This window comes from Lytechinus pictus, chromosome 3 (genome assembly GCF_037042905.1).
Source record: "Lytechinus pictus isolate F3 Inbred chromosome 3, Lp3.0, whole genome shotgun sequence".
In the NCBI taxonomy this organism is placed as follows: Eukaryota; Metazoa; Echinodermata; class Echinoidea; order Temnopleuroida; family Toxopneustidae; genus Lytechinus; species Lytechinus pictus.
Window position 1 is genome coordinate 27,830,682 of NC_087247.1, and position 23,088 is coordinate 27,853,769.

Below are 23,088 nucleotides of genomic sequence, written 5' to 3' on the forward strand. Positions count from 1 at the left end.
TGACCTGAAACTCACAGGGGATGTTCAGTGATACTTGATTACTCTTATATCCCAAGTTTTATGAACTAGATCTATAAACTTTCAGAGTTAGGATGGTAATTCAACAAATACCCCTAACATGGCCAAAGTTCATTGACCTTTAATGACCTTTGACCATGGTCATGTGACCTGAAACTCGTACAGGATGTTCAGTGATACTTGATTACTCTTATGTCCAAGTTTTATGAACTAGATCCATAAACTTTCAGAGTTAGGATGGTAATTTAACAAATACCCCCAACACGGCCAAAGTTCATTGACCTTAAATGACCATTGACCATGGTCATGTGACCTGAAACTCGCACAGGATATTCAGTGGTACTTGATTAACCTAATGTCCAAGTTTCATGAACTAGATCCATAAATTTTCAAAGTTATGATAGTAATTCAACAAATACCCCCAACACGGCCAAAGTTCATTGACCTTAAATGACCATTGACCATGGTCATGTGACCTGAAACTCGCACAGGATATTCAGTGGTACTTGATTAACCTAATGTCCAAGTTTCATGAACTAGATCCATAAATTTTCAAAGTTATGATAGTAATTCAACAAATACCCCCAACTTGACCAAAGTTCATTGACCCTAAATGACCTTTGACCTTGGTCACGTGACCTGAAACTCGAGCAGGATGTTCACTCATACTTGATTAACCTTATGTCCAAGTTTCATGAACTAGATCCATAAATTTTCAAAGTTATGATAGTAATTCAACAAATACCCCCAACTTGACCAAAGTTCATTGACCCTAAATGACCTTTGACCTTGGTCACGTGACCTGAAACTCGAGCAGGATGTTCACTAATACTTGATTAACCTTATGCCCAGTTTCATGAACTAGGTCCATATACTTTCTAAGTTATGATGTCATTTAAAAAACTTAACCTTCGGTTAAGATTTTGAAAATAATTCTCCCAACATGGTCTAAGTTCATTGACCCTAAATGACCTTTGACATTGGTCATGTGACCTGAAACTCAGGTAGGATGTTCAGTAATACTTGATTATCCTTATGGCCAAGTTTCATGAACTAGGTCCATATACTTTCTAAGTTATGATGTCATTTAAAAAACTTAACCTTAGGTTAAGATTTGATGTTGACGCCGCCGCCGCCGTCGCCGTCGGAAAAGCGGCGCCTATAGTCTCGCTCTGCTATGCAGGCGAGACAAAAATTGACTTTAAAAAAAATACTTTTGTGATAGATTTATTCATTTATTCTGCATGTCCCCCTCCCATATTTGTATGCATGGGTAATAGAAATCTGAAGAGTAGACCAAGGGAATGTTGATAATGGGCTATCAAGGACACACATGTACAATGTGGACATCCTCATTGAAACCTTGATCAAACTCATCATCCTGAATACTTAAAACAAACCAGTAAAGATCACAACAAATGATGGTATTGGACTTTTATTGCATACAAAACCCGCTCATGATGTGTTGATTGTGAAAATATAAAATTTGATTTACAAAACATCACTATAAAATTATCTTCTATAAAATTGTCTAAATACAGTATACACATCTGATATTAAATCTTTGAAAAAGTCCATCTTGAAAAGAAAGAGGTAAGTATATGCTGATATAAAAATAAGACTTGATTTTCAGTTTGTTATTAGAAAATTGTGCTCAATTGCAATTATATGATACAAATGTAGAAAAATAAATATATTCCTATACCCCACAGGGATGCTACTTAAATTGATACAAAAACAAAAAGTGTATATCATCTAGAATGAGCTATTTCACACACCAAAAACATATTTTCTATGGCTCAAAATAAAATTTTAAAAATCTGAATTCAGACTTTGGTCTTAAAAAAGGGCATATCTGACATCAAAATGTTTGAAAATGCTCTTCAAGACATTTAAACATAAAAAAAAAAATTACTCAGAAAAAACCCAAATAAAATATTAAGCTTAGTAACTGATTAGGGGTAATACATATAAAGGATCATACATAATAATCAATTCAATGATAGAAACATCAGACCTGCAAATATGTAATTTTTGTGACAAATTCAAAACTGTTTAAAGGACTAACTTCAAACTTGGTATATGAATGCAAGCATATAGGAATGACTATGATATCTACTTTTGGGAATGACTTCATCATGCAATAATTTCACCTCTAGATTATCAATGTGGATAAATTAATTTGTCAGTTTTGACAATATTAAATAAATAAAGAATGCATTATAGTTCGTATCTGGCAATGGCGAAGGCATAAATTTCAACTGGGTGCAGTGGAGAATCAATCTAGCTTCATTTCATGACACAAGTATACAAATTTTTACTTGGTGAAAAGGCTGACAACGGCACCTCATAAAAGTAAAAAAATAACTAAACCATAGCTATAAAACACCACCCAATACTTCTATTTCTGCACTTATAATCGATTCAAGTAGAAAGTAGAATTGCCAAAGGGAATTTATCAGCAAATCTTTATACTCCATTGACCAATTTTGAAATTTCATATGTTCATAATTCATGTACTGGGTATCCAATTTCATTAAAAAGAAATCTTTGTCAATCTATTTCTCTTTATTCTGCAGTTACACAGATGCACTGTCAAATCCGGCAAACAAAAACGAGTGGATCAACTTCAAGTGAGGTACGGTACTTTTTCTTTGGAATAATGATAAAACAGGTATGGATAAAATCATGTATATTTCTGTTAAAATCATTTGTAAATTCAATCATAACCAACAGTTACTTTAGAAAGCTCAATAATTGACATAACTATAAAAAAGAACATAATATTAAATTTTCATTTTTTGAATGAAAAGAAAACCTAGGAATTTTATAATTCATCTTCTGATGAAGGCCTCATTGCATAAAATAATTTTTAATTAAAATTTGTTTGTTTTCTGTAAACATTGAAGTTGATGGTTTCTCCATTTATAAACACATACCTCAACTCATAGATATACAAACTAAAGAAAAAATAAACATTAATTGCTTATAACAAGCAAATCACTAACATTTTTCATGTGATTTGGGTGCACTCAAATATCAAAATGATAATGATTACAATAATAGCTGGATTTATACAGTGCTTTTTGCCAGAGGATACAAGGAGTATTCATTATCACCCTGGCTTGAGCTACTACTTTATCATTAACACTCAGTGCACTCAAAAGAATTGTTACTACCAGCTATCCATTCACCTTAACCAAGTCGAGTGCAGCACTATCTGGATAAATTTTTAGCTGAAGAAAAACACATCGTTGCTGGGATTTGAACCCATCATGCTCCACTTGAAAGACAAGAGTCATAGATATATGCGCACCAGGTTGCTTGTCCAATTCAGCCTGGATACGGGAAAATGCTAGGCACTGGCAAGATTTCGCAAGGAGGCATTACATGTTAGCAAAGCTACCTGAACAAGAACGTTTCAGTATTTTAAATGTTGAAAATCAATATTTAGATGAGGAAATCAGTATTTTCATAGAAATAACATCAAACAACACATAAAATTATTATTTTTATTTGTTTGGCGTCACCTGTGCCTGGGAGGCGAGAGTGAACTGAATCACTGTGACCCGCAGGTCTCTCCTCCCGATATAACTGATTGGGAGAGTGCAGGTGGACCACTACACTGGGGTTTCTCCCCTACTCTTATACAAATAGTGCAGTGGGTTCTTAACGTGCAAAGGTGGTGACTCTCCTCAACATGGGGCCTCCATTTAACATCCTATCCAAGGGACAGAGTGTTTTCCACTGTAACATAGCCTGCATCTATGGAACAGGGGGTAGACGTTTACACACAATGCACTGGCTTCAGTCATCCGCCAGGGGTGGACTCAGACCCACAAACTTTGGTTCAACAGGCAGACGTTTACCGACTAAGCCAACTTCGCTCTCAGAAAATTGAAACTTTAGAAATCAGTGTGTTGCACAAAACCATCAGTATTCTTCTCATTTTTCAGTACTTAATACTGAAAATCAGTACCACTTGGCAGCTCTTTAATAGTAAACAGTTTTACCAGATATTGCATTTGCCCCTAAAAAAAATCATTTCCAAATTAAAGCCTTATACTTTCCCTGAACATTGCTTAACCTGAAATATATATAATGATTTGTTCACAGAATATGGGGACAATTGAATCTGAATATAAAGTAAATAGTTACATGTACATGGCACTTCTATTCAATTAAACCATGGCAAAACAACATGAGGAACCAAATTTACCTTGATCACATATATCAAGGGCAGAAGTATTTTCTGGGAACAATTTTTATTGGCAGTGGGGTATTTCAAAGAAAGCTTTTCGAGTTGAATGGCTACTGAGAAGTAAATAACAGAGCCATAATAATAATAATAATAATAATATAGGTATATTTACCCAGGGAAGCCGCTTCAGTTCTGAAAACTGTTCTCCCAGCGGGCCCTGCTATTATTATTTCCCCGGCTTTAGCTGGGCTGCCTAGGCGCTCAAAGCATTCAAGGAATTTCTTCCTACCGGGTACCATCTATTGAATTAAAGCATACTACATGATGATGATTCACAACAAGTGTAACGTCATATTAGCAGCTTTAACTAAAATAATTATGGCACTGTAGATGATACACATATTCTAGGAGGATCCTTACTATGTGTATTTCAATTAACATGTCTATTTTCACAACTTTTGAGAAAAGGCTTAAATAAATGTCACCCAATGATATGTGTTGTGTTAAAATATGAGTGGCAGTGCATATCTTCTACATGACTGACTTTCTAGAAACTATGTGACTTATAAAATCTGGAAGCTCTCCCTATACAGTGAAAGACCTGGTAAAATATGGGGCATGATACTTTTAACTTGTCTAAATTCATTCGTTGATCACCGTCTCAAGAGCTTTGGTAAACCTGAAAATTTCTGACAACTTTTGAAGACACTGATCATCTTGGATGGAGCTGTAGAAGAACTCTGGTGCTTCCAATCGCAGCTTATGAAGACTGAATAAGAAGGTTCCATCGCATTCTTGCAGTGATGATCTCCATCTGTACACATGGGTCAAGTAAAATAAAAGATCACCTGTTAACGTACATGGGTCAAGTAAAACAAAAGATCACCTGTTAACGTACATGGGTCAAGTAAAATAAAAGATCATCTGTTAACGTACATGGGTCAAGTAAAATAAAAGATCACCTGTTAACGTACATGGGTCAAGTAAAATAAAAGATCGTCTGTTAGCGTACATGGGTCAAGTAAAATAAAAGATCATCTGTTAACATACATGGGTCAAGTAAAACAAAAGATCATCTGTTAACGTACATGGGTCAAGTAAAATAAAAGATCATCTGTTAACGTACATGGGTCAAGAAAAACAAAAGATCATCTGTTAACGTACATGGGTCAAGTAAAATAAAAGATCATCTGTTAACGTACATGGGTCAAGTAAAATAAAATATCATCTGTTAATGTACATGGGTCAAGAAAAACAAAAGATCATTTGTAAACGTACATGGGTCAAGTAAAACAAAAGATCACCTGTTAATGGCATTCAAAAGCTTGTTTGTGGTAACACACCCCGACCGTAGTAAAACCTACTGAGTTTCATTTTTTTCATTAAATATTGGTGGAAGAAAAATGTGTCAACCAACCCCAATTAGCTTATGTAATTATGAACACAAATTCTACAGTCATATTTAGATGAAAATATAACAATAACAAATTGAAAAAGTTTGTGCAATAAAAGAAAATGAAAGTTTCTTTTTTATCAAATGATGGCATTAAATGATGCATTTTTGTTGTATAATTCCATCCTTTTTATTTCCCTTTGTCAACTAGGAGGGGAAGGCGGGGTAAGTTGAGCATAGGGGCAAGTTGAGCCACCACCCCCAGGCCAATAATGAATGGGTCAGACATTGTGGTGGTGTCATGTATTGATGACCCATCACATAACCCTTAACCCCACCACATTGTTTTCAACTTTGAAACAAAAAGTACTTTTTTAGAGGGAAAAATACAAATTTCAGCCAAAAAAGTAAAAAAGGGTGTGAAATATAGATAAGTGTTTTTTTACACACACACATCTTTACGTATATAATAGGGACATAAGAACAACATTGTCAGTCCAGGTATGGACCTTCATTCTTGTCACAGTCTTTTACATGATGGATGCATAAGAAATGTGTGGATGCGAAATTATCGCATTAAGTTCGGACTGGGGTAAGTTGAGCCAGCCAACATGGGGCAAGTTGAGCCATGGTAATTCTTATGGTAATGTTAATAAAAAAAAAAATCAAACCTTAAAAAGCCATCAATATGCAGGCAGAAAAGAGCAAATTCACATGACAGTTCTTTTACTTTTAGAGAATGTTAGTATTTATAGAGAATTAGCAAGTGAAAAGACTTTAAATAAAATATTGACATGCTGGTTCTTCGCGCATTCATTTTGTACATAGTTCTTGTGGCTCAACTTACCCTAGAAGGTGGCACAACTTACCCCACAGATGGGGCAAGTTGTGCCACTTGACATTGTTTTTTTCAAAGGTCACAACGACTTTCAGTGTGGGGGTAGAAAGTTGTATATAAGTGAAAAAGATTTCCCAAGAGTCATATTTAAAGGCGAGGTACTTATTTCTATAATATTATTAGTCATATAAATTCTATCATGCAAAATGCAAAAAGTGTCACAACTTACCCCGCCTTCCCCTATATATGTATTCTTGACTGTCACTTTCATTATATAAATTCACAATATTTGGGTATTCAAATATTTTCCCATTTGAATGTTCGGGACATGTAACACAAAGATCTATCAAATCAACCTTTTAAACAATTATTCTGATTGGCTGACAATTGGTACGTTGAACAATATGCACATAAAACAACAATGTTGATTGGCCAGTGGCCATGCATGTCTGATTGCAATCATCTTTTGTACAATGGGGTGTTGGAAATTTCAATTTTTTAATTTTACTTTCACTTTAAATCCAAACTCGCCAAAACAAAAAAAACTAAAAGAAAAGTTGAAGAATAAAAGCTCACTTATCAAGGCCTGTATCTTTAAGCCAGTCCTGAACCTGTTCATTTGACCAATCCAAGACTTTTGATGTTGTATCTGACTTCGTAGACAACTGTGTAGCAACAGGTTTTATTTTTTTTACGTCTGTCCTGCTCTTAGGATCTGCATATGGCAAGACAAGAGAGAAATAACAAATATATAAAATGATTCTGATTAGTTGGTTTTGGGTATATTATACATGTCTGTAGTATATCAATCCGAAGCATGGATCTTTATGTACATCATGTATACTATGCTTCTGCTTATATTCTGAATGTATACATGGGAGAAAATGTGAGTTGATGATACCATTTAAAGAGATAAAAACGTATTTCAAAATAAAAATATCAACACCAAATTACCATTTCCAATTCAGTGGTCCTTTACTCCTTTAATGTCAATAACAGTCATTCTACTACAAGTAGGGCATACAAGAGTGTAGGTATACATATCATAAAATGGTTATCAAACTTATCTGGATACTAACAAATGTTTGGTTGAAATCTGTCACATAGCCACTCATTTACTATATCTTACAGGAAAATTTGCTAATAACTGGTAACAATGACTAGTTCTATAGACCAGTCATGGTTTTGTGATGAGGATGATTTATCGAATAACTAGGATCCACATCACAACTTTTTAATACACATTTTGCTTGTGCATTAGAATAATTACACACCCTCGTTACCTTTGAAACTGCCTTACGCCCTCGGCTATGCCTTGTTCCAAAGGTATCTCATGCATTTCTTACTAATGCCCTCAATGATATGTGTTATTGTACAAAGCCTAGTTAGGTTGTTGTACGCAACAAATGGGAGGCTGAATATGAAACATTCGTTCCATTCCACATGTACCATCCAAAATTTACCATTGCATGGCTGGGAAGGTGACATCACCAAAAAAATATGATTAAATTCATTACACTTAGTAAATAAATGCAGGTGCAATACACATATGGGTCTACTGGCTAAATCTGCACTGCTCTTGTGATGTGTTTAAGGGATTTTGGTTTTGGCTTTCACTAATTCTTTCCTCATTTTCATAAACGTAAGAAAAATCAATCATTGCTCATATTTTCACTAATTTCTGTGGCATTGTACAACACAAACAGTGAATATTCTTACTTGTGCAATGGTACGACATTTCGCATTCGGTGAAAGAAAGGGACAATCTATCTTTCACCTCGTACCACCGCATGCCTTTTCGCTATTTGCATATTTGTACATTAAAACATCAATGGAATCACTTAACAGATCTTGATAATGAAATGAGGGTGACGCTAAAAACTCACCACTTGCACCAGCAACCTTTACAGTACCAGGGGCATGGGTCTGCACTTCTCTTAAGAGCTTGACCATCTCTTCTTCTTGATCTAGTCTTCCAGAGAAGTCCATGTAGAATTTGGATCCCAGTATCAAACCCAGCCACCCGTCCGGTTGATAGTACTCCTCCATCATCACAGGAATGATCCTCTTTTTGAGCTGGTAGGCGTATTCTGCCTCTGTTCTCATAGGAAGAAACACAACCAGTGAGCAACAGTGGGTGGTATTCTGAAAGCCATGGTTTAGTTAAACCTAAGGTCCATCTTACAAAGAGTTGCGATTGATCCGGTCAATCGCAAATATGGACAGCCAGCAAAGTCAACATATAAAATGCATGTTTATTTTAAAAAAAATATAGATATGAATGTATATCCATAAATTCATTGATTTCTTGACAATTTGGTGTGTTCTCCATTGTTTACAAAGGACAGTTTTCAAATTTCCTGTAAAAATTATGACACTGATGGATTTCCATAGAGTTACGATTGATTGGATCAATTGTAACTCTTTGTAAGACAGGGCCCTGGATTGACTTAGACTACACATTCATGGAGTGCCAGATTGTGCCAGTTATATCAACCCATTTACCAATCAAAAGTTATTCTTATCCAGCAGCAGACAAGTGTCAAAAGATCTACTGAGTCATGAAAATGGAAAGAATAGGAAAATAGAAAAATAGAAAAAGTATAACAAATTTTTATGAATTAATTGGTAATTAAGTGCCAAGAATATGGACAAAATATTATGAAGCCCAGCATTCCAAAGGAGTGTGGTTTAAGATTCTAGTTTAGACTCGGGTTAAACCTAGGTTTGATCATCATAATACCACTCAATGAGCTTAAAGAGGCAGGTAACTGAGAAGTAATAATGGGCATGTTAGGTTATCAGCGCTAGTATGTCTGGGAATAGAAAGCGAGGGAAATTGGTAGACTGAAGAACCAGGAGTGTTTTTCATGAAAGGACTTGTCAGACGTTTTATCGGACAAATCCCATTTAATCCGACAGTTACCATAGTAACAGTGCTTCTCAGCCAATCAAATTCAAGGAAAGTTGTCAGATCTAACAACTTGTCGGACAAAAATTTTGATGAAGTGCTCCCCTGAAGTCACTCTGAAAGAAACATCAATTTATGATGCAGGGTGTTAATTATGGTGTAAGAATCATGGGTCCCGTCCCATAAAACAATGGTTAGCGATTGATTGTACCTTTGATTTTTGTGATTAATTGTACATTGCAGTCAATGCAATCAACCGTAGAAATTTATTCTGCGATCATTCTAAGCTTTGCATTACAGACTCCTGGTAAAAGTCTAGAACTTGGGGTTATTGTAAATGACAATTCTGAGTTCAATTTAATTTGTATCGTCCAAATTTTTATGACACTAATTTCAATGTCAATTCAATTTATTCAACCATAAAAATATGTATATACAAATCATACAGTGTACATAATTATGCAATAAATAGTACAAAATATGGCTAGGACCATAAAAAAAAGCAAACTGCTTGTAGATAATGCAAATATGGCTGACCATAGGCTTTTTTGCAATTCCATAAAATATTCAACCCATTTGTACATCTGACAACCTGTTTTTTCTATTCTTACTTTATGGGATGGCCCTCTAGTTTAAACTTAAAACTTTAATTTAAACTCAGGATACTAGCTCCAGAATGCTATCTAATCTAATGATATCTAATTTGGAGTGACTGGATCAAATAATGCAAAACTAATTCTGTGGACGGACATACCTGTTCTGCAATTTGGGCTCTCCTTGTACCGCTCCGAGATGCACATAAGAACTATATATGATTTCTCCACAGCCTCTGCCATTGCTTGCAGTGTAGAGCCATGCATATGATCAACATCAAGCCATACCTGGTAGCCAGCAGTCTTCAGGAATATTAAACATATATATCTTTTCTTTAAATTTCACTTTACTCTGCATTCAAACAAGATATATACAAAGCAACAATTGTTATATTACATAAATCAGTAACAACAGTTAAGAGTATCTGAATTAAAAATCATTCAAAATGTACAATTTTAGTCATGATTATAGTTAAAAATATTAAGAAGCATGGAATGCATGAGACTGCCATAAAAAGCAGTATTAAAGGATTAATTGGAAGGCCGCCTCTGAAAGATCATCAGCGAGTAAATAATTTAAAAAATACAGATCAGTTTAATATGAAATACTGGCACCATGTATAAATATGTAATTATTCATCATATAAAATAACATGGGATACTATATTTTATCATGACATCTACAAAAAATGTCAATGCCAATGTCCCAAGAAAATTATATCATCTTGTTTATCTAAAAAATGTGTTGGTCATTACATGCTGATAGAGACTTTGCCATTACAAACAGTAGAAAATTGTGTATAACCTTTCCCAAGATGTGTACTGCCATCAATCCAAAGAAAGGAAAGATTATATATCTACAGTAATAGGATAAATTCACTGTCAAGAGTACTGAAAAATCAGTAGTCCAGGGGGCATTTCATTAAACTGATCCTCAGATATGAATGACTTTAAGAACAGCTTTACGAATAACTGGTGACACTCTATTGAAGTAAATGGTTTATCAAAGATTATTATTGGAGTTAAGATTGATTTGATCTCTCAAGAAAGGGTCACCAGTTGTTCGCAAGGTCGTTCGTAGCTTATGAACAGCTTTATGAAATGGCTACCTGACATCATTTAATCTTCACTTACTCGGAGATTATCTCTTATCTTCAGAACTATCGGCTGTGATCCCCATTGGTAACTGATCATGATATGTTTAGAACTTTCCATCCCTCCTGCTTAATATGAACATACAAATTATGAAATTAAAAAAATATATATATTTAGGATCCTACAAATTTGGAGTTTAATCATGATTTTTAGTCTATGACAAACCATGTTACAAAAAAATAACAATTGTAGATATTGATTATAAATAGCTCTTACTTTTGAAGGGAACCAAGAACTGTATATAGAAATTTTCATCAAGAAAATAATGATGAACCTTCAGAATTTGATTTGTAAATTACAGTGGTGGGTCCAGAATTTCAAAATAGAAGTGGTGCAAAGAGCATGTGAATGGAGGGGTCACAGGTGACAACTTCCTTAGTTTAAAATGTATGTATGATTAATGGGCGTGCGCACCTGACTGGATCCGACACTGTATTTTACATGTTTGACATAAAATGCTCAGGTCATCTTTATATATCTTCTTAATACCTAGTTCCCACTGTCAAAGTTTGCGCCACGATTAAAATGGTGGTTTCAATTGTGGAAGTAATTGAAGTGATCGCACCAGATCAATCATGGCAATCTTATTGATTGTAGAAAATGTATCAACGGTTCAGCAATTTTTTGTGATCACCTACGATAGGCCAATCGTGGGGATAGTACAGTGGGACAAAGTATTAGTCCCTCTTACCTTGCATTTCTTCAGCCGTTTTGTCATTTTCCACCTGCTTGGCCTGCCCCTTGGTGATTACCCATAATGCCCCTTTTGCTGCGTCTGATACGTTTGATTCCGGGGATTGCGTGAGCGACTCCAGGAGCTTCACACATTCTCCGTTCTCAACAATCTTCTGACGGCCTTCATCCGAGAAGGCCAGATTCCATATAGTATTGGCAGCAGCTTCTTGGGTGTCCGTGCTCCTGTCCTTTAGCATCTTGACCAACAGAGGGAGCCCTCCAGCTTCTAGAATCTGTTGATTAAATTGGAATTTTTTTTTACATTCTCTTAATCAATCTCATGGGCCAAGTTTGTCTAATAGGACTACTACGGGACCAAACTATGATAATTACAATGTTGATGGTGTGAAGATTTATATTACGGGACTTTAATTTCAATTTCAATTTCATTTCAATTTCCAATATCAGTTTCAGTTCCAATTTCAATTCCAATCTTAAAGTTGACATAAGAAGGAAATAAATATCCTGGAATATGGTATGTAAGGAAAGCATATTACATATATAATCTGTTTATCCACATATAATACCATAAAAGTCGTCTGGCACCTTGGTATCCTCCACTAAAATGCCTCCAAAATAGCATCTCTAACGAGCCAGGAAACTTCTCACGATTTCCACCTCAGTCTATGTGACGTCACGTCATGCCTGCCCTCTCATTATGTTCCCCGGATGTTCCACATAAAATCATACACAGAGCTCCAGAAAATGTTTTCCTTTTTTTTTCAAAAGTTAAAAACTCAGCTAAATAATGGTTGTGTACATATTCCTTTGCCTTATATATATCGCTGATATAATAAATAATAATTATCGGGCTTACGATTTCGAAATATTTGCGGAAACATTCTTTTATGTCACATTTTCTTCACTCATTTTTATTTTTTTGTGTGTTGAAATCTTTGAACGTTCGTGTGCCGAAGACCGGCCTGACTTTGAAAGTAGATCCGGTCGATTGCTTTCCCCCGCCCCCAAGCTCTACGTACACGTGCGGTGTTTGTTTACATTTGTTTCGACTCTCGCTTTCTGCTTTATACTGGATCACGCGCTAGAATGGAACAGAACGATCTTTTTATGGATTTTGAGGACTTTCAAGAGGAAGGTGAAGAGGAAAGTGATGAAGAGAGCTACGAGGACGACGGTAGTTGGGAGGACGCGTCAACGAGTGAGGAAGGAGAAGACGATGGAGAAATCGGAGAAGAGGGAGTCGTTGACGATGACTATAACGCTCCTATGCCAGCCGCAGCCACCGAGGCCAGCGCCAGGGGAACGGCCCGCCTAGGAGCCGAGGGAGCACCCGATGTTCCGCAACCGTATCTCCATGAACCACCACCGAGACAAGATGACGATGATGGCCTTTTTAACGACGGAGATGCTCCCCGGGATGTCGATCCTCATCGGTTAATGAATAATGATTGGTTAGTTATTGTCTAATTATCTGACTTAGCTTAGAGACTCCATTCATTTACTAATAATACCACGTTTCTTAGTTGCTTGCCTTTGTGACTTAGTCACTGTCACTTGTCAATTTGACGGACAGTGTCAGTGTCTCTCAGGCTCAGCTAGCTCAGTTCGTTCAGTCGGGATTGAAATATCATTAGATCTTATTCGTTAGTGGCTACAATTTTTTCTGTCATTGTGTGTATTTGAGTTTTGTCAGACGTGTATCAATCAGATATGATTATTTACGTCTGGGACCGACCTTTAACGTCACCATCCGAAAGATGGTGACGTAACCAGTAATTTTAATTTGAATGTAAAAGAAAATAAAAACGATAAGGTTATATCACCGAGCAAACGCTTTTATGGAATTTAAAAAAAATAATTCACCCAACAAGTCCGAAGCTGAGCTGAGTGAGACTTCAGTACCGGTAGTAGCCCAACACTATTCAGCACCTGCGAACAATTTTATTGCCACGTTTTTCTTTAAAATTTATCTTACATGAAGGATGGTAGAAAATTGACTAGTGTATGCATTGAATACATTTAGGAGGTACAAACATGATGTAATAAGTATCGCATGAGGTCTGCTTTATATTATTATTAGCTCTAATATGTCAAGTCTCTTGCAAATATACAATTGACCCCCCCCCATGGAATGGAGAGCACCACTACAGCACTAGTTTTGTGTTAAAATTTGATCCAGATGAGGTGTTGTCCACAAACAGCGTATCTTCATCTACACGTACCCACTGCCAGGATTTTTCAAGGGGGGGGGGCACATTTCCCCAAAAAAAATTGACAAACAAAATGAAAAAAAAAATACTCGCTTTCAAAGGGAGGGGGCACGAGTCAGATGTGCCCCCCCCCCCCCCCTCCCTCTGGATGTGCCAGTGCCCACTGCACATAATTTGCATCTTTTCCCCAAAATATCTCATAGACTTACATTGCATTAAAATCCGCAGGCAAGAGGAGTCTAAAAAAGATGATTAATACTGATGTTTCTTCTTTTTTTACTTTTAGGTGTCTATGTGGTGGCCACTGCAGGGTGGAACCTTCATTCTCTGCAGGTGACAGCACATGTTGCAGGGAGATTCCTGAAGTTTCATTTGAAACGGACGCTTTAGGCGTAGACTGTCTCACTACAACAGAGGCGTTTGAGTCAGCCATCCTGAACCCAATATCTTTATATATTGGATGGATGGAGTACACGGACAGGTGGAGGCGAGCAGCCAGGGCCTTTGGTAACCGAAACAATGAGTAAGTATCATGGTCATTGACATGGACTTTACCTCCTTACTAGATAATGTATAGCCTTCAACAGTAATCAGAAAAATTTTGTTCTTGATTAATATATTTTCTGTGCATTAGTTTTCAAAGAGGCAGGGTAAAATGAAATTATTTGGGGTTATGCAATGTTTGACATATTAACCAGGAAATTAGTGTAATTATTTTTGTGTCTAAGCTGGATATTTGTTTTTTTTTTCAATTTGAAAGAAAGTTTTTAAAATAGGAAGACTTTTTTAAGCAGGCACTTTATCAGGTACATGTAGTGTCATGCTCTTCATGTATTTTTATTTACATGTATGGACCTGACCAAGCATGGTAAATTGACAATGTCTCTTACATGTACATGTTTTTTTTCTGATGGTGTTACAGTAATAAAAACTTGGGGTTTATATCATTCTTGCGGCAAACAAAAAATTGAAGGGAATTTCAAACCATTGCATACATGTATTTCTGGTTTTAGTATTTTAATTTAAGTCTCTCTTTACATTAATCTTCTGTATTTTTATTTTGCAGGAAATACAGATATGTGGCTTATAGAAAAGTTGTCCGCTGGTGTTGGGGTTTTCTCGGCAAAGACATAAGGGTGCAACTACCTGCCTGCATACACTCAAAAATCATGCGAGCCTATCCTGATGGTGCTGGAATTTACAAGGGGACAGTTCTGCGAGTATTGAGAAGATAAATGACTTATGTATATATATATCATAATTTTGTTTTGGCAGTTTTTTGCTACGTTTCAGCACTCAAAATGCAAAGCTCTGTACATTGATCAGTATTTGAAGATGCCATCCATTAAATTTTAAATGTTTGAAAGTGTACTTACATGAACCTTATATATGTACCTTCACTCACATGTAGTTATCTTCTGATTTTGATGTTACTTACATCAGTGTGCATGTCTCTCTATACTGTATAATATAATGAGTTAAATTGACTGTATAGATGCATTGTTCATTCTGCATGTAGAACTGGTTTCTACTTACTAAATTTGTTATTTGTTTAAGTGGATTTGGAATTCAGAGTTTTCAAGACATGTTCGGACCTTAGGGGTTACATTATTTGATATGTCATATTATCAAGTACAGTTCATTATTTTCCTTGTTTTGATTATTATCATTAGCATTAGGCCTACATGTATGATTTATCTTTATAGGAAAACATTTACATGTCTCATCTATTGGAAATCAAAATGTAAATGGTTTGCAGGTGAAAAAATCCTGCATTTGATGGTTTTTAATAATTATTTTTTAGAATTATATATAGTAACAATTGTAAATATAATAAGGATACATTGTACAGGTGAAGTTACTTGTCGAATGGTCATTCTGTATTGACGTACATGTAGCTGTGCAGATATTGATTTTTAGTCCATTATCTGTTTCAAAATATTGAGTTATATATGTTTAATTCCTGTATGGAAAGCAATGTTTTTGTGTTGCATCTTAATACCATGAGAAAGTGATAACATACATTTATTCCCATCTCAGAGTGTAATTCAGAGTAAAATTGTTTTTAAAGAAGTTTCATTAGACAAAAACATTAGTTAATGGGTTTATGGACTTGCACAATGTATTCTAACTTCGTCATCTTCATCAGTTTGTTATTGCTTAGCTGTTTGGGTGCCTGGTAAATAATGTAATGTCTTTTCTTCCTGTTGCAGATATTGATAAATGAAGTCATTTAATTGTTTAAAAGGCCATATATCTTTTACAACTGTACTTGTATTTTGAATTCAAAATAATTTGAAATGTATTGGATCGAACTATCTTGGTATATGCCTTCTGTGATTGTAATATTGAACTATGGTCCATGTATATTTTGCTTTATTTTGATGGTGTTTTTTTTTTATTTGCGTCTAGTCAAAGTCATTTGGGAATTACATGTAGATATGTATTTTCTTGCTTTTTCCAAGGCCCTTCTACTTGGAAATCAAGTAATGAAGATGAGTTAGTTTGCCTTTTGTAATGTACATGTAGATGATAATTCTGAAGAAACAAATAGACTTATTAGGAATTTTGAAATTTCCTGTCTGAATTTTTTTTCTTTTGATGAATGATGCTTAAATGATTGTTGATGTAAATTACAGGGCAATTCTATAAAATATGTGCGTCCGAACCCCTATATTTGGGACCTTCCTGAAATTTTCTGTCTCTGATTTTTGGTTCTTTTGACAGTCTGAAATGCTGTCAAATGACCATGACTTGGCCAATTTATCAAGTGAAGACTAGAAAAATTAGGTCGGATTTTCAAAAAGGTTTATCATTTTATGGAATTGCCCTACATATTTATGTGTGCTTTATGAAAGGGATCACAATGTTCAAGACTTTCTTGGGAAGCATAGAACCCCATTTCTAGCTTTCACACTGAATTGGACTGCACATTCAATATGAAAATTAAGTTTTCTTTCGTACTCATTTTCCTTTCACAAGGAATATTCAGTTTCAGTAGCAAGTACATGTACAAACCAGAAATTTAATTTCATTATTCAAACATCCCTAGGAAGTCTTGAGCATTCTATGACTGTTCTAATAGAGGAATAGATACGGTAATTGTGTTTTATAAGATGATGATTTGAGGGAAGTGGTGATGTGCTGCACTGCTGATGCTGCTATTATGAGTGTTGATACAGAGGAAAAGTGAGCAATAGATAACGGTGGCTGTGATGAAAATGAAGACGACCAAGCATGAGAAGTGAACATGTCAAATATAAGATGCAGTGGATCCTATTAAGTTACTGCTGGTAGCAGAACACACACTTTTTTTAAAACTCCAGAGCAACAGAGCTTGTCATTGGGACACTTACATATTGTGAAGTGACATTGGAGGATTTTGTGCTAACTTTTTGTGAATTTTTTGGAAATTTTTGTTGAAAAATGTAAATTTTCAAAAATTTAGGGAGACCCCCCCCCCCCCCTGCTGTGTATGGGCATTGGTACCAAGGTACTTAAAAAGTTGGGTCAAGTCAAACGTTTCTCAAATACACAACCAATACTTCTCTATTTCCTTTGTTCTCTCTTTCCTTCCTTTTCTTACTTTCCCTTTTTCATAATTAAAAAAATCATGAGGTGTATAATATAAAATAAATTTAATGTTTGAATTCTCATTGATGGACATCTACCATCAGGGTTTGTGCTCCCTCATTGTGTAACTGCCTATCCCTACTATTCAATAAGAAAAATAAATTAGGATGTGGATCTTGCCCCACCCCCCATCAAAATACCATGGTAATTTAAAACATGAAAATCTGGGGAAACATATTTTAACAGAGTTTTCAAGAGGGCCGACAGTCCCCTGTCCCTCTCCCATGATATTTTTCCATTCTAACAAAGAAGGAAAAAAACCTGGGGACGTTTCATAAACTTTTTTTAACAAACTTGCAATAACTGTTTGAGGTGCAAATAGGCCTATGGATCACGTTGATTGGCTGAGGGTAAACTTTGTCAAAGAAATTGTGCATTTATTATTATGACAAGGAACAGGAATAAGATCATTGTCCTTATTAGTTGTAGCGCTGCTTCGAGGAACACTTACGGTACCCCTCCCGCTTTATCAAAGGATTCCTCAGATTTTTTATGTATTTCTATCGCAAAACCACGGGTTCATGGCCAATGATGAGACAAAAAATTATGAGAAGGTCTAAGTTTGGAATATGGTGCCATATTCTGAAAAGGTCTGCAATCCTATAACAGATGCATTCAAATATTAAAATTTTGTTATAAAATTGATATAAATTGTATGAAAAAGATGTGTAAAGACACATGTACATTTTTCATAAAATAAATCGAGATGGGTAGAGAAGATATTTTCACACCCACCCCAGTGGCACATACTTAATACCAAACTTTGATCTACCTCCAGACCTGCCATTCATGAAGAGAATAAATAATTGTATTAAAAACAAAGTAGTTCAGATGTGTTTCTCTAAATGCACAACTTTTTATTGGCGATGAAAACAAAATATATATGTAAGTCTTGGTCAAAACAAATGTAATATCAAATCATCAATATAGAAAAAGAACAGACTGACAAGAAACCAACTTCTTTTCCAAAGGCTATGAAAATTTTTTTGATATAGATACTAACACTGAAAAGTAATTGTACAGCAATGAATTTTGATGACCACAAGATGCATGTATGCAAGTACTTGGGGCAGACCCCGGATTTTCCAAAAAGGGGGCACATTTTACCCAAGGAAAATTTGACGAGAAAAAGAAACGAAATAATTATTATACACATTGAAAATATTGACTCTCCAAAGGAGGGCACTGATCAGAAGCCCCCCCCCCCCCCCCTGGATCTGCCACTGCAAGTACTAACTAGCATAATTTTGTTAATGCAAAACAAGGCCTGTAATAATGCAAATAAAATTGATGAGTACATATACACGTACAATAAAAGTGTTGAAAAGTACCAAGCATACTGTCAAACAACTTTTTTTATAATCCCTACATTTTTTTTCAACTAATCCAACATCTCGACAATTCCTGTCAAGTTATTGAGGTTGAGAAGTACAAGTAAAGCAATGGTGTTGAAAAGAACCAAGCATCTAATGAAGTACACCTAACATAATTCTTTTTACATATAATACAAACAAAAAACTAAAACATCAAAAGTTTCTAAGCATACTTTCTGATAAGGTTCAGATCTTGAGATGAATAGTACTTACTGCTTCCTAATAAAGCATAAGAATAAACTTCAGAGTCCATTGAATCAGATAATCTTTACATAAACATACATGTACATAGTGTAAATCTACTAGTCTAAATACTGCTCTAAGTCTAGAAAAAAAGTGTTTATATCGAACAATCAGTATTCCACCTTCAACAAAAATTTAACAAATGTACCATCAAACTGACTTGAGAAACAAAATCTGGAGACCTTTCTTGCAAAAACTCCCCTTTTTGAATCATCAAATTACAAATAAAATGCATATAATGACAAACATGTTTTCACCACTGGAGATAGTTAGTGCAGTAATGATTCAGAACTTTATCACTTCAAAAACTCTGACAATCTTTTAAAAATATAAAGCATAAGTCATCTTACAAACAAGGTGGAAAAATAGCAGCTAATGCATACATGATTGTAGACCCTTATCATTCATTTGGCAATAGCTAATTAAATACTATGATAAAAATATAAATGAGTTCTCACTGAATATATATCATATTATTGCAACATGAGTAAGACTTTTCTGGCAAGTTAGAGGGAATTGTCATTTTTAAACATGTTCATACCATTTGAAGATAAACTCCAGTTTCAATTGCATCAAGCTCCAACTTGAAATGACAATTTATATAAACGATGCAGAACGACACTGCAAAGATGGCAAAAGTCAAGTTATGATCATCTCGCAATGAACATACATCAGGCAGCTCACCACAAACTTATTTCATCAAACAAGAATTAGGAAGGACAGCCAAATTCTTTATGAAGCCTTCCATAATGAAAATATAAATGATGTCAATCTCAATGAACATATCGTATTATTGCAACTTGTCTAATTTTGGCAAGTTAAAGGAAATGCATCAATACTTATTCAAAGATTAACTCCAGCTTCAATGTCAAGCCATAATGTGTCAAAACAATGTCAATATGTACACATACAGTGTAAATGTATATTGCAAAGGAACACTGTAAAGACTATGATTTTAAAGATGTCAATGAATCAGATATCAAATACAGGTAATTTTGTATGGTTCAGCCTTCCATAGAACATACATGTATTATGGAAAATAATGTGCAATATACCAATTAAAGGTAAAAAAGAAAAATAGATGGCTGTGGGCCCAAAAGATTTGACTTAGGCATATTTTCCTTCGTTAAATTCTCATAATTGTTTTCATGTCAAATGATATAAATTTGAATTAGCACTTGTATTTTCCATCAATCTACAAACATTACATATAGATGTATCATGTACATAGAATCCTGACAGGAGCAAAATAGTTCCAACAATAGGTAGGAATCACAGGGTGCCACAGGTACTTGTTTGAGAGCTTTCCTTCCAGGAATAGATAGGTTAATGTTCACAATGTCATCTCTACTCCTTTGAAAATCGACGATGTACCTGTAACTGATCAATGGCCTCTGCTTTACTTGGACGATCAACTCCTGAGCACAATGGTGGCTTTCCCTCCAGTTCTGGGATGGTAGACCGGATCTTTTGTTTTCCAGACACTAGTTGCATTGTCTCTTCCATGAGTGTTCTCACATAATCTATGAAAAAAAATATATCAATTTCAAATGTATTTAGTATCTAAAAGTCACAAGAAAAAAAAAAAAAAAAAATCAAAATTACATGTAAGTAAAGAAAAATAAGCAAGAAGCACTTGCTTCTCTTCTATTATATGCAATGTGAAAATGAAACAAATACAGAAAATACAAAACCTTGTGAAAATCTGCTTAATAATAAAAAAATAAAAAAATCTTATAATCGCATTACATTGCCACCATGACATGCACTGGCATATCATTCAGGAGGCAAATGAATAAACACACGCATGGCAAGTATTTCTAACAATGCAGATCTCTATGTGAACTGTCTTTAGGATACTTCTTCATAATTTATTGATTTTATTACCTTACAAAATATCAATCACCTAGAGTACAGACGACAAAATTCATAAGTACATACACATTAACATAAGACCCCCTATTTTCTAACAATTATTTTACAGGGGAAGGGAGGTTGAAATATACTCACTGAATGTGCAAGCTGTCAACACTTTGGAAACTGTGTGGCCGCCTTCTTTGGCTTTGGGGTAATTGATACGGTACATAGGTGTCCCATCTGCCTTAGTTGCATGACTTCGACCAGCATTCTCATTCCAGTGCAAGGCGGCAAGATGTAATCTACAAATAATCAGAGTACAAAGAAAAAAATAAAATAATAACTGTAATCGATTTTAGTACAAGATGTTCTCTACCACGATATCACTATTGGGCTTTATACATGTACAGTACATGTAGACATATCATGACTAATATGTAAAAACTTTAATCTATTTTATTAAAACTATGACAAAGCTTTTCTTCAAGAATATGATGAAGAATAATATAGAAATCTTTGTAATGAGGTTGAGGGCCATTTACTTTCAATCACCGCTTCGGTCAAGCACGTATTTCCACACTCATTCAACCCAAAAATCAACTACATAGACTTGCAATTTTTTTTACCTGCACTTCATCCCGGCATATGAGTAGGCCAGCATCTTAGGACACCAATAGAGCATCACACTATGAAAGGCCTCGACTGAACTGGTCTGGTCAACAGGAGACATTTTCTTCATGTCATTCAACAGTCTGGTTTTTGATAGTTCCTCAGACAACTTTTCAAACGGTTTCGTACCTGTGAATTTAAAAAATAAAACAGGAGTTAGGCGAGGCGTCAAAACCCCAAATGCGTTCCAACGCGTGCATAGCCATTGTTCCATAATGAGAGTGTGCAAAGGAGTTCCAAGAGATTAGTACGAAGTACCGTTATATTCTACATTAAAGCTAATTTGCATAATCCGTACACGCTGGGGAACGGGGCAATTATTATCTCGATCGCTATTGGCTAATCCGCCGGAGCGTCGCACGAGAATACACTGAATAGTGCAGGTTCACATACACACACACACACACAGCGCGCCAGCGTACACTTCACATAAATTGAGGTCAGTGTTCGGCGTGCACGTCGGATCAACATTTGCAGCGAAGCTTTGCAGCGCGTGAGGTGCGGGCGGATCTACGAGAGGGGGAATATAGGCGAGCGGCGAGAGGCCAAAATTTGGGACTTTAATCCCCCCGACTGGATCAAAGCAAAAACATGCATCATTTTGAAGGAAATTTTCAGAATTTTTTAGAACTGAGAATTAAAAGTGTCGCACAGTGTAGCTTCACCATGGAAACCAGCCTTGAATAGGCCACGCCCATTTTTGTGATAAATGCAAAGCAGTAACTTATCATTTATATTTGTTAATTAATTACACTAATTTATATATGAATATAGACTTTACGAGGATAAAATCACTACAGATTGAATGATATGATAACGGCTAGCAACCAAATATATATTTCATCTATATTTGATTTCAAAACTGTTGCCTAGCAACATTTTTTCCCTAGCAACCATATTCATTTTTCAATATTCTCTTATTTTTTGACCAGATTAATTCATTTTATCATTTTTTTTTAGTTTTTAATTTGTAAAAACTAATGAAGAAGGTGAATTTTGATGAAAAAGGGATAAAAGAGGATAACTAGGATGTATAATGCATTAATGATCATGAAAAATTACATTATTGCCATGTTTGATTAACCCCTGCATGTGACGGATATCACTAATATGTTTGTGTGTATTTACGACTATATCGGCATCATTTTATGGATTTTATAATATTGTTATAAATCATTCTTAGATACCCTGCTGTGTCACGTTATCTGTTCTAATCTAAATAATAGAGTACTTCATAGATTTTTCCGTTACCTATGGAAACCATTGTGTTGCCTAGCAACAGCATTTTCTCTAGCAAC

General features: G+C 35.2%; 3 protein-coding genes across 3 annotated transcripts; 1 reads left to right on the forward strand and 2 right to left on the reverse strand.

The window, feature by feature from the left end:
* Window positions 1–1,434: 1,434 nt before the first annotated feature.
* On the reverse strand, window positions 1,435–12,113 carry LOC129257501 (uncharacterized). Its single transcript, XM_054895836.2, has 6 exons — window positions 11,801–12,113; window positions 11,089–11,174; window positions 10,116–10,257; window positions 8,337–8,546; window positions 7,027–7,165; window positions 1,435–5,033 (listed from the first exon to the last, which is right to left on the reverse strand). Exons 1-6 carry the CDS (start codon window positions 12,039–12,041, stop codon window positions 4,862–4,864), a joined length of 990 nt encoding a protein of 329 aa, XP_054751811.2. The 5' UTR covers window positions 12,042–12,113; the 3' UTR covers window positions 1,435–4,861.
* Window positions 12,114–12,734: 621 nt separating this feature from the next.
* On the forward strand, window positions 12,735–16,589 carry LOC135153562 (uncharacterized). Its single transcript, XM_064096747.1, has 3 exons — window positions 12,735–13,256; window positions 14,302–14,538; window positions 15,082–16,589. The coding sequence occupies exons 1-3, from the start codon at window positions 12,892–12,894 to the stop codon at window positions 15,248–15,250; spliced, it is 771 nt and encodes a 256-aa protein (XP_063952817.1). The 5' UTR covers window positions 12,735–12,891; the 3' UTR covers window positions 15,251–16,589.
* Window positions 16,590–18,476: 1,887 nt separating this feature from the next.
* LOC135153563 (uncharacterized) lies at window positions 18,477–22,092 on the reverse strand. The gene is made up of 3 exons (XM_064096748.1): window positions 21,748–22,092; window positions 21,275–21,423; window positions 18,477–20,787 (listed from the first exon to the last, which is right to left on the reverse strand). The coding sequence occupies exons 1-3, from the start codon at window positions 22,002–22,004 to the stop codon at window positions 20,612–20,614; spliced, it is 582 nt and encodes a 193-aa protein (XP_063952818.1). The 5' UTR covers window positions 22,005–22,092; the 3' UTR covers window positions 18,477–20,611.
* Window positions 22,093–23,088: the final 996 nt, after the last annotated feature.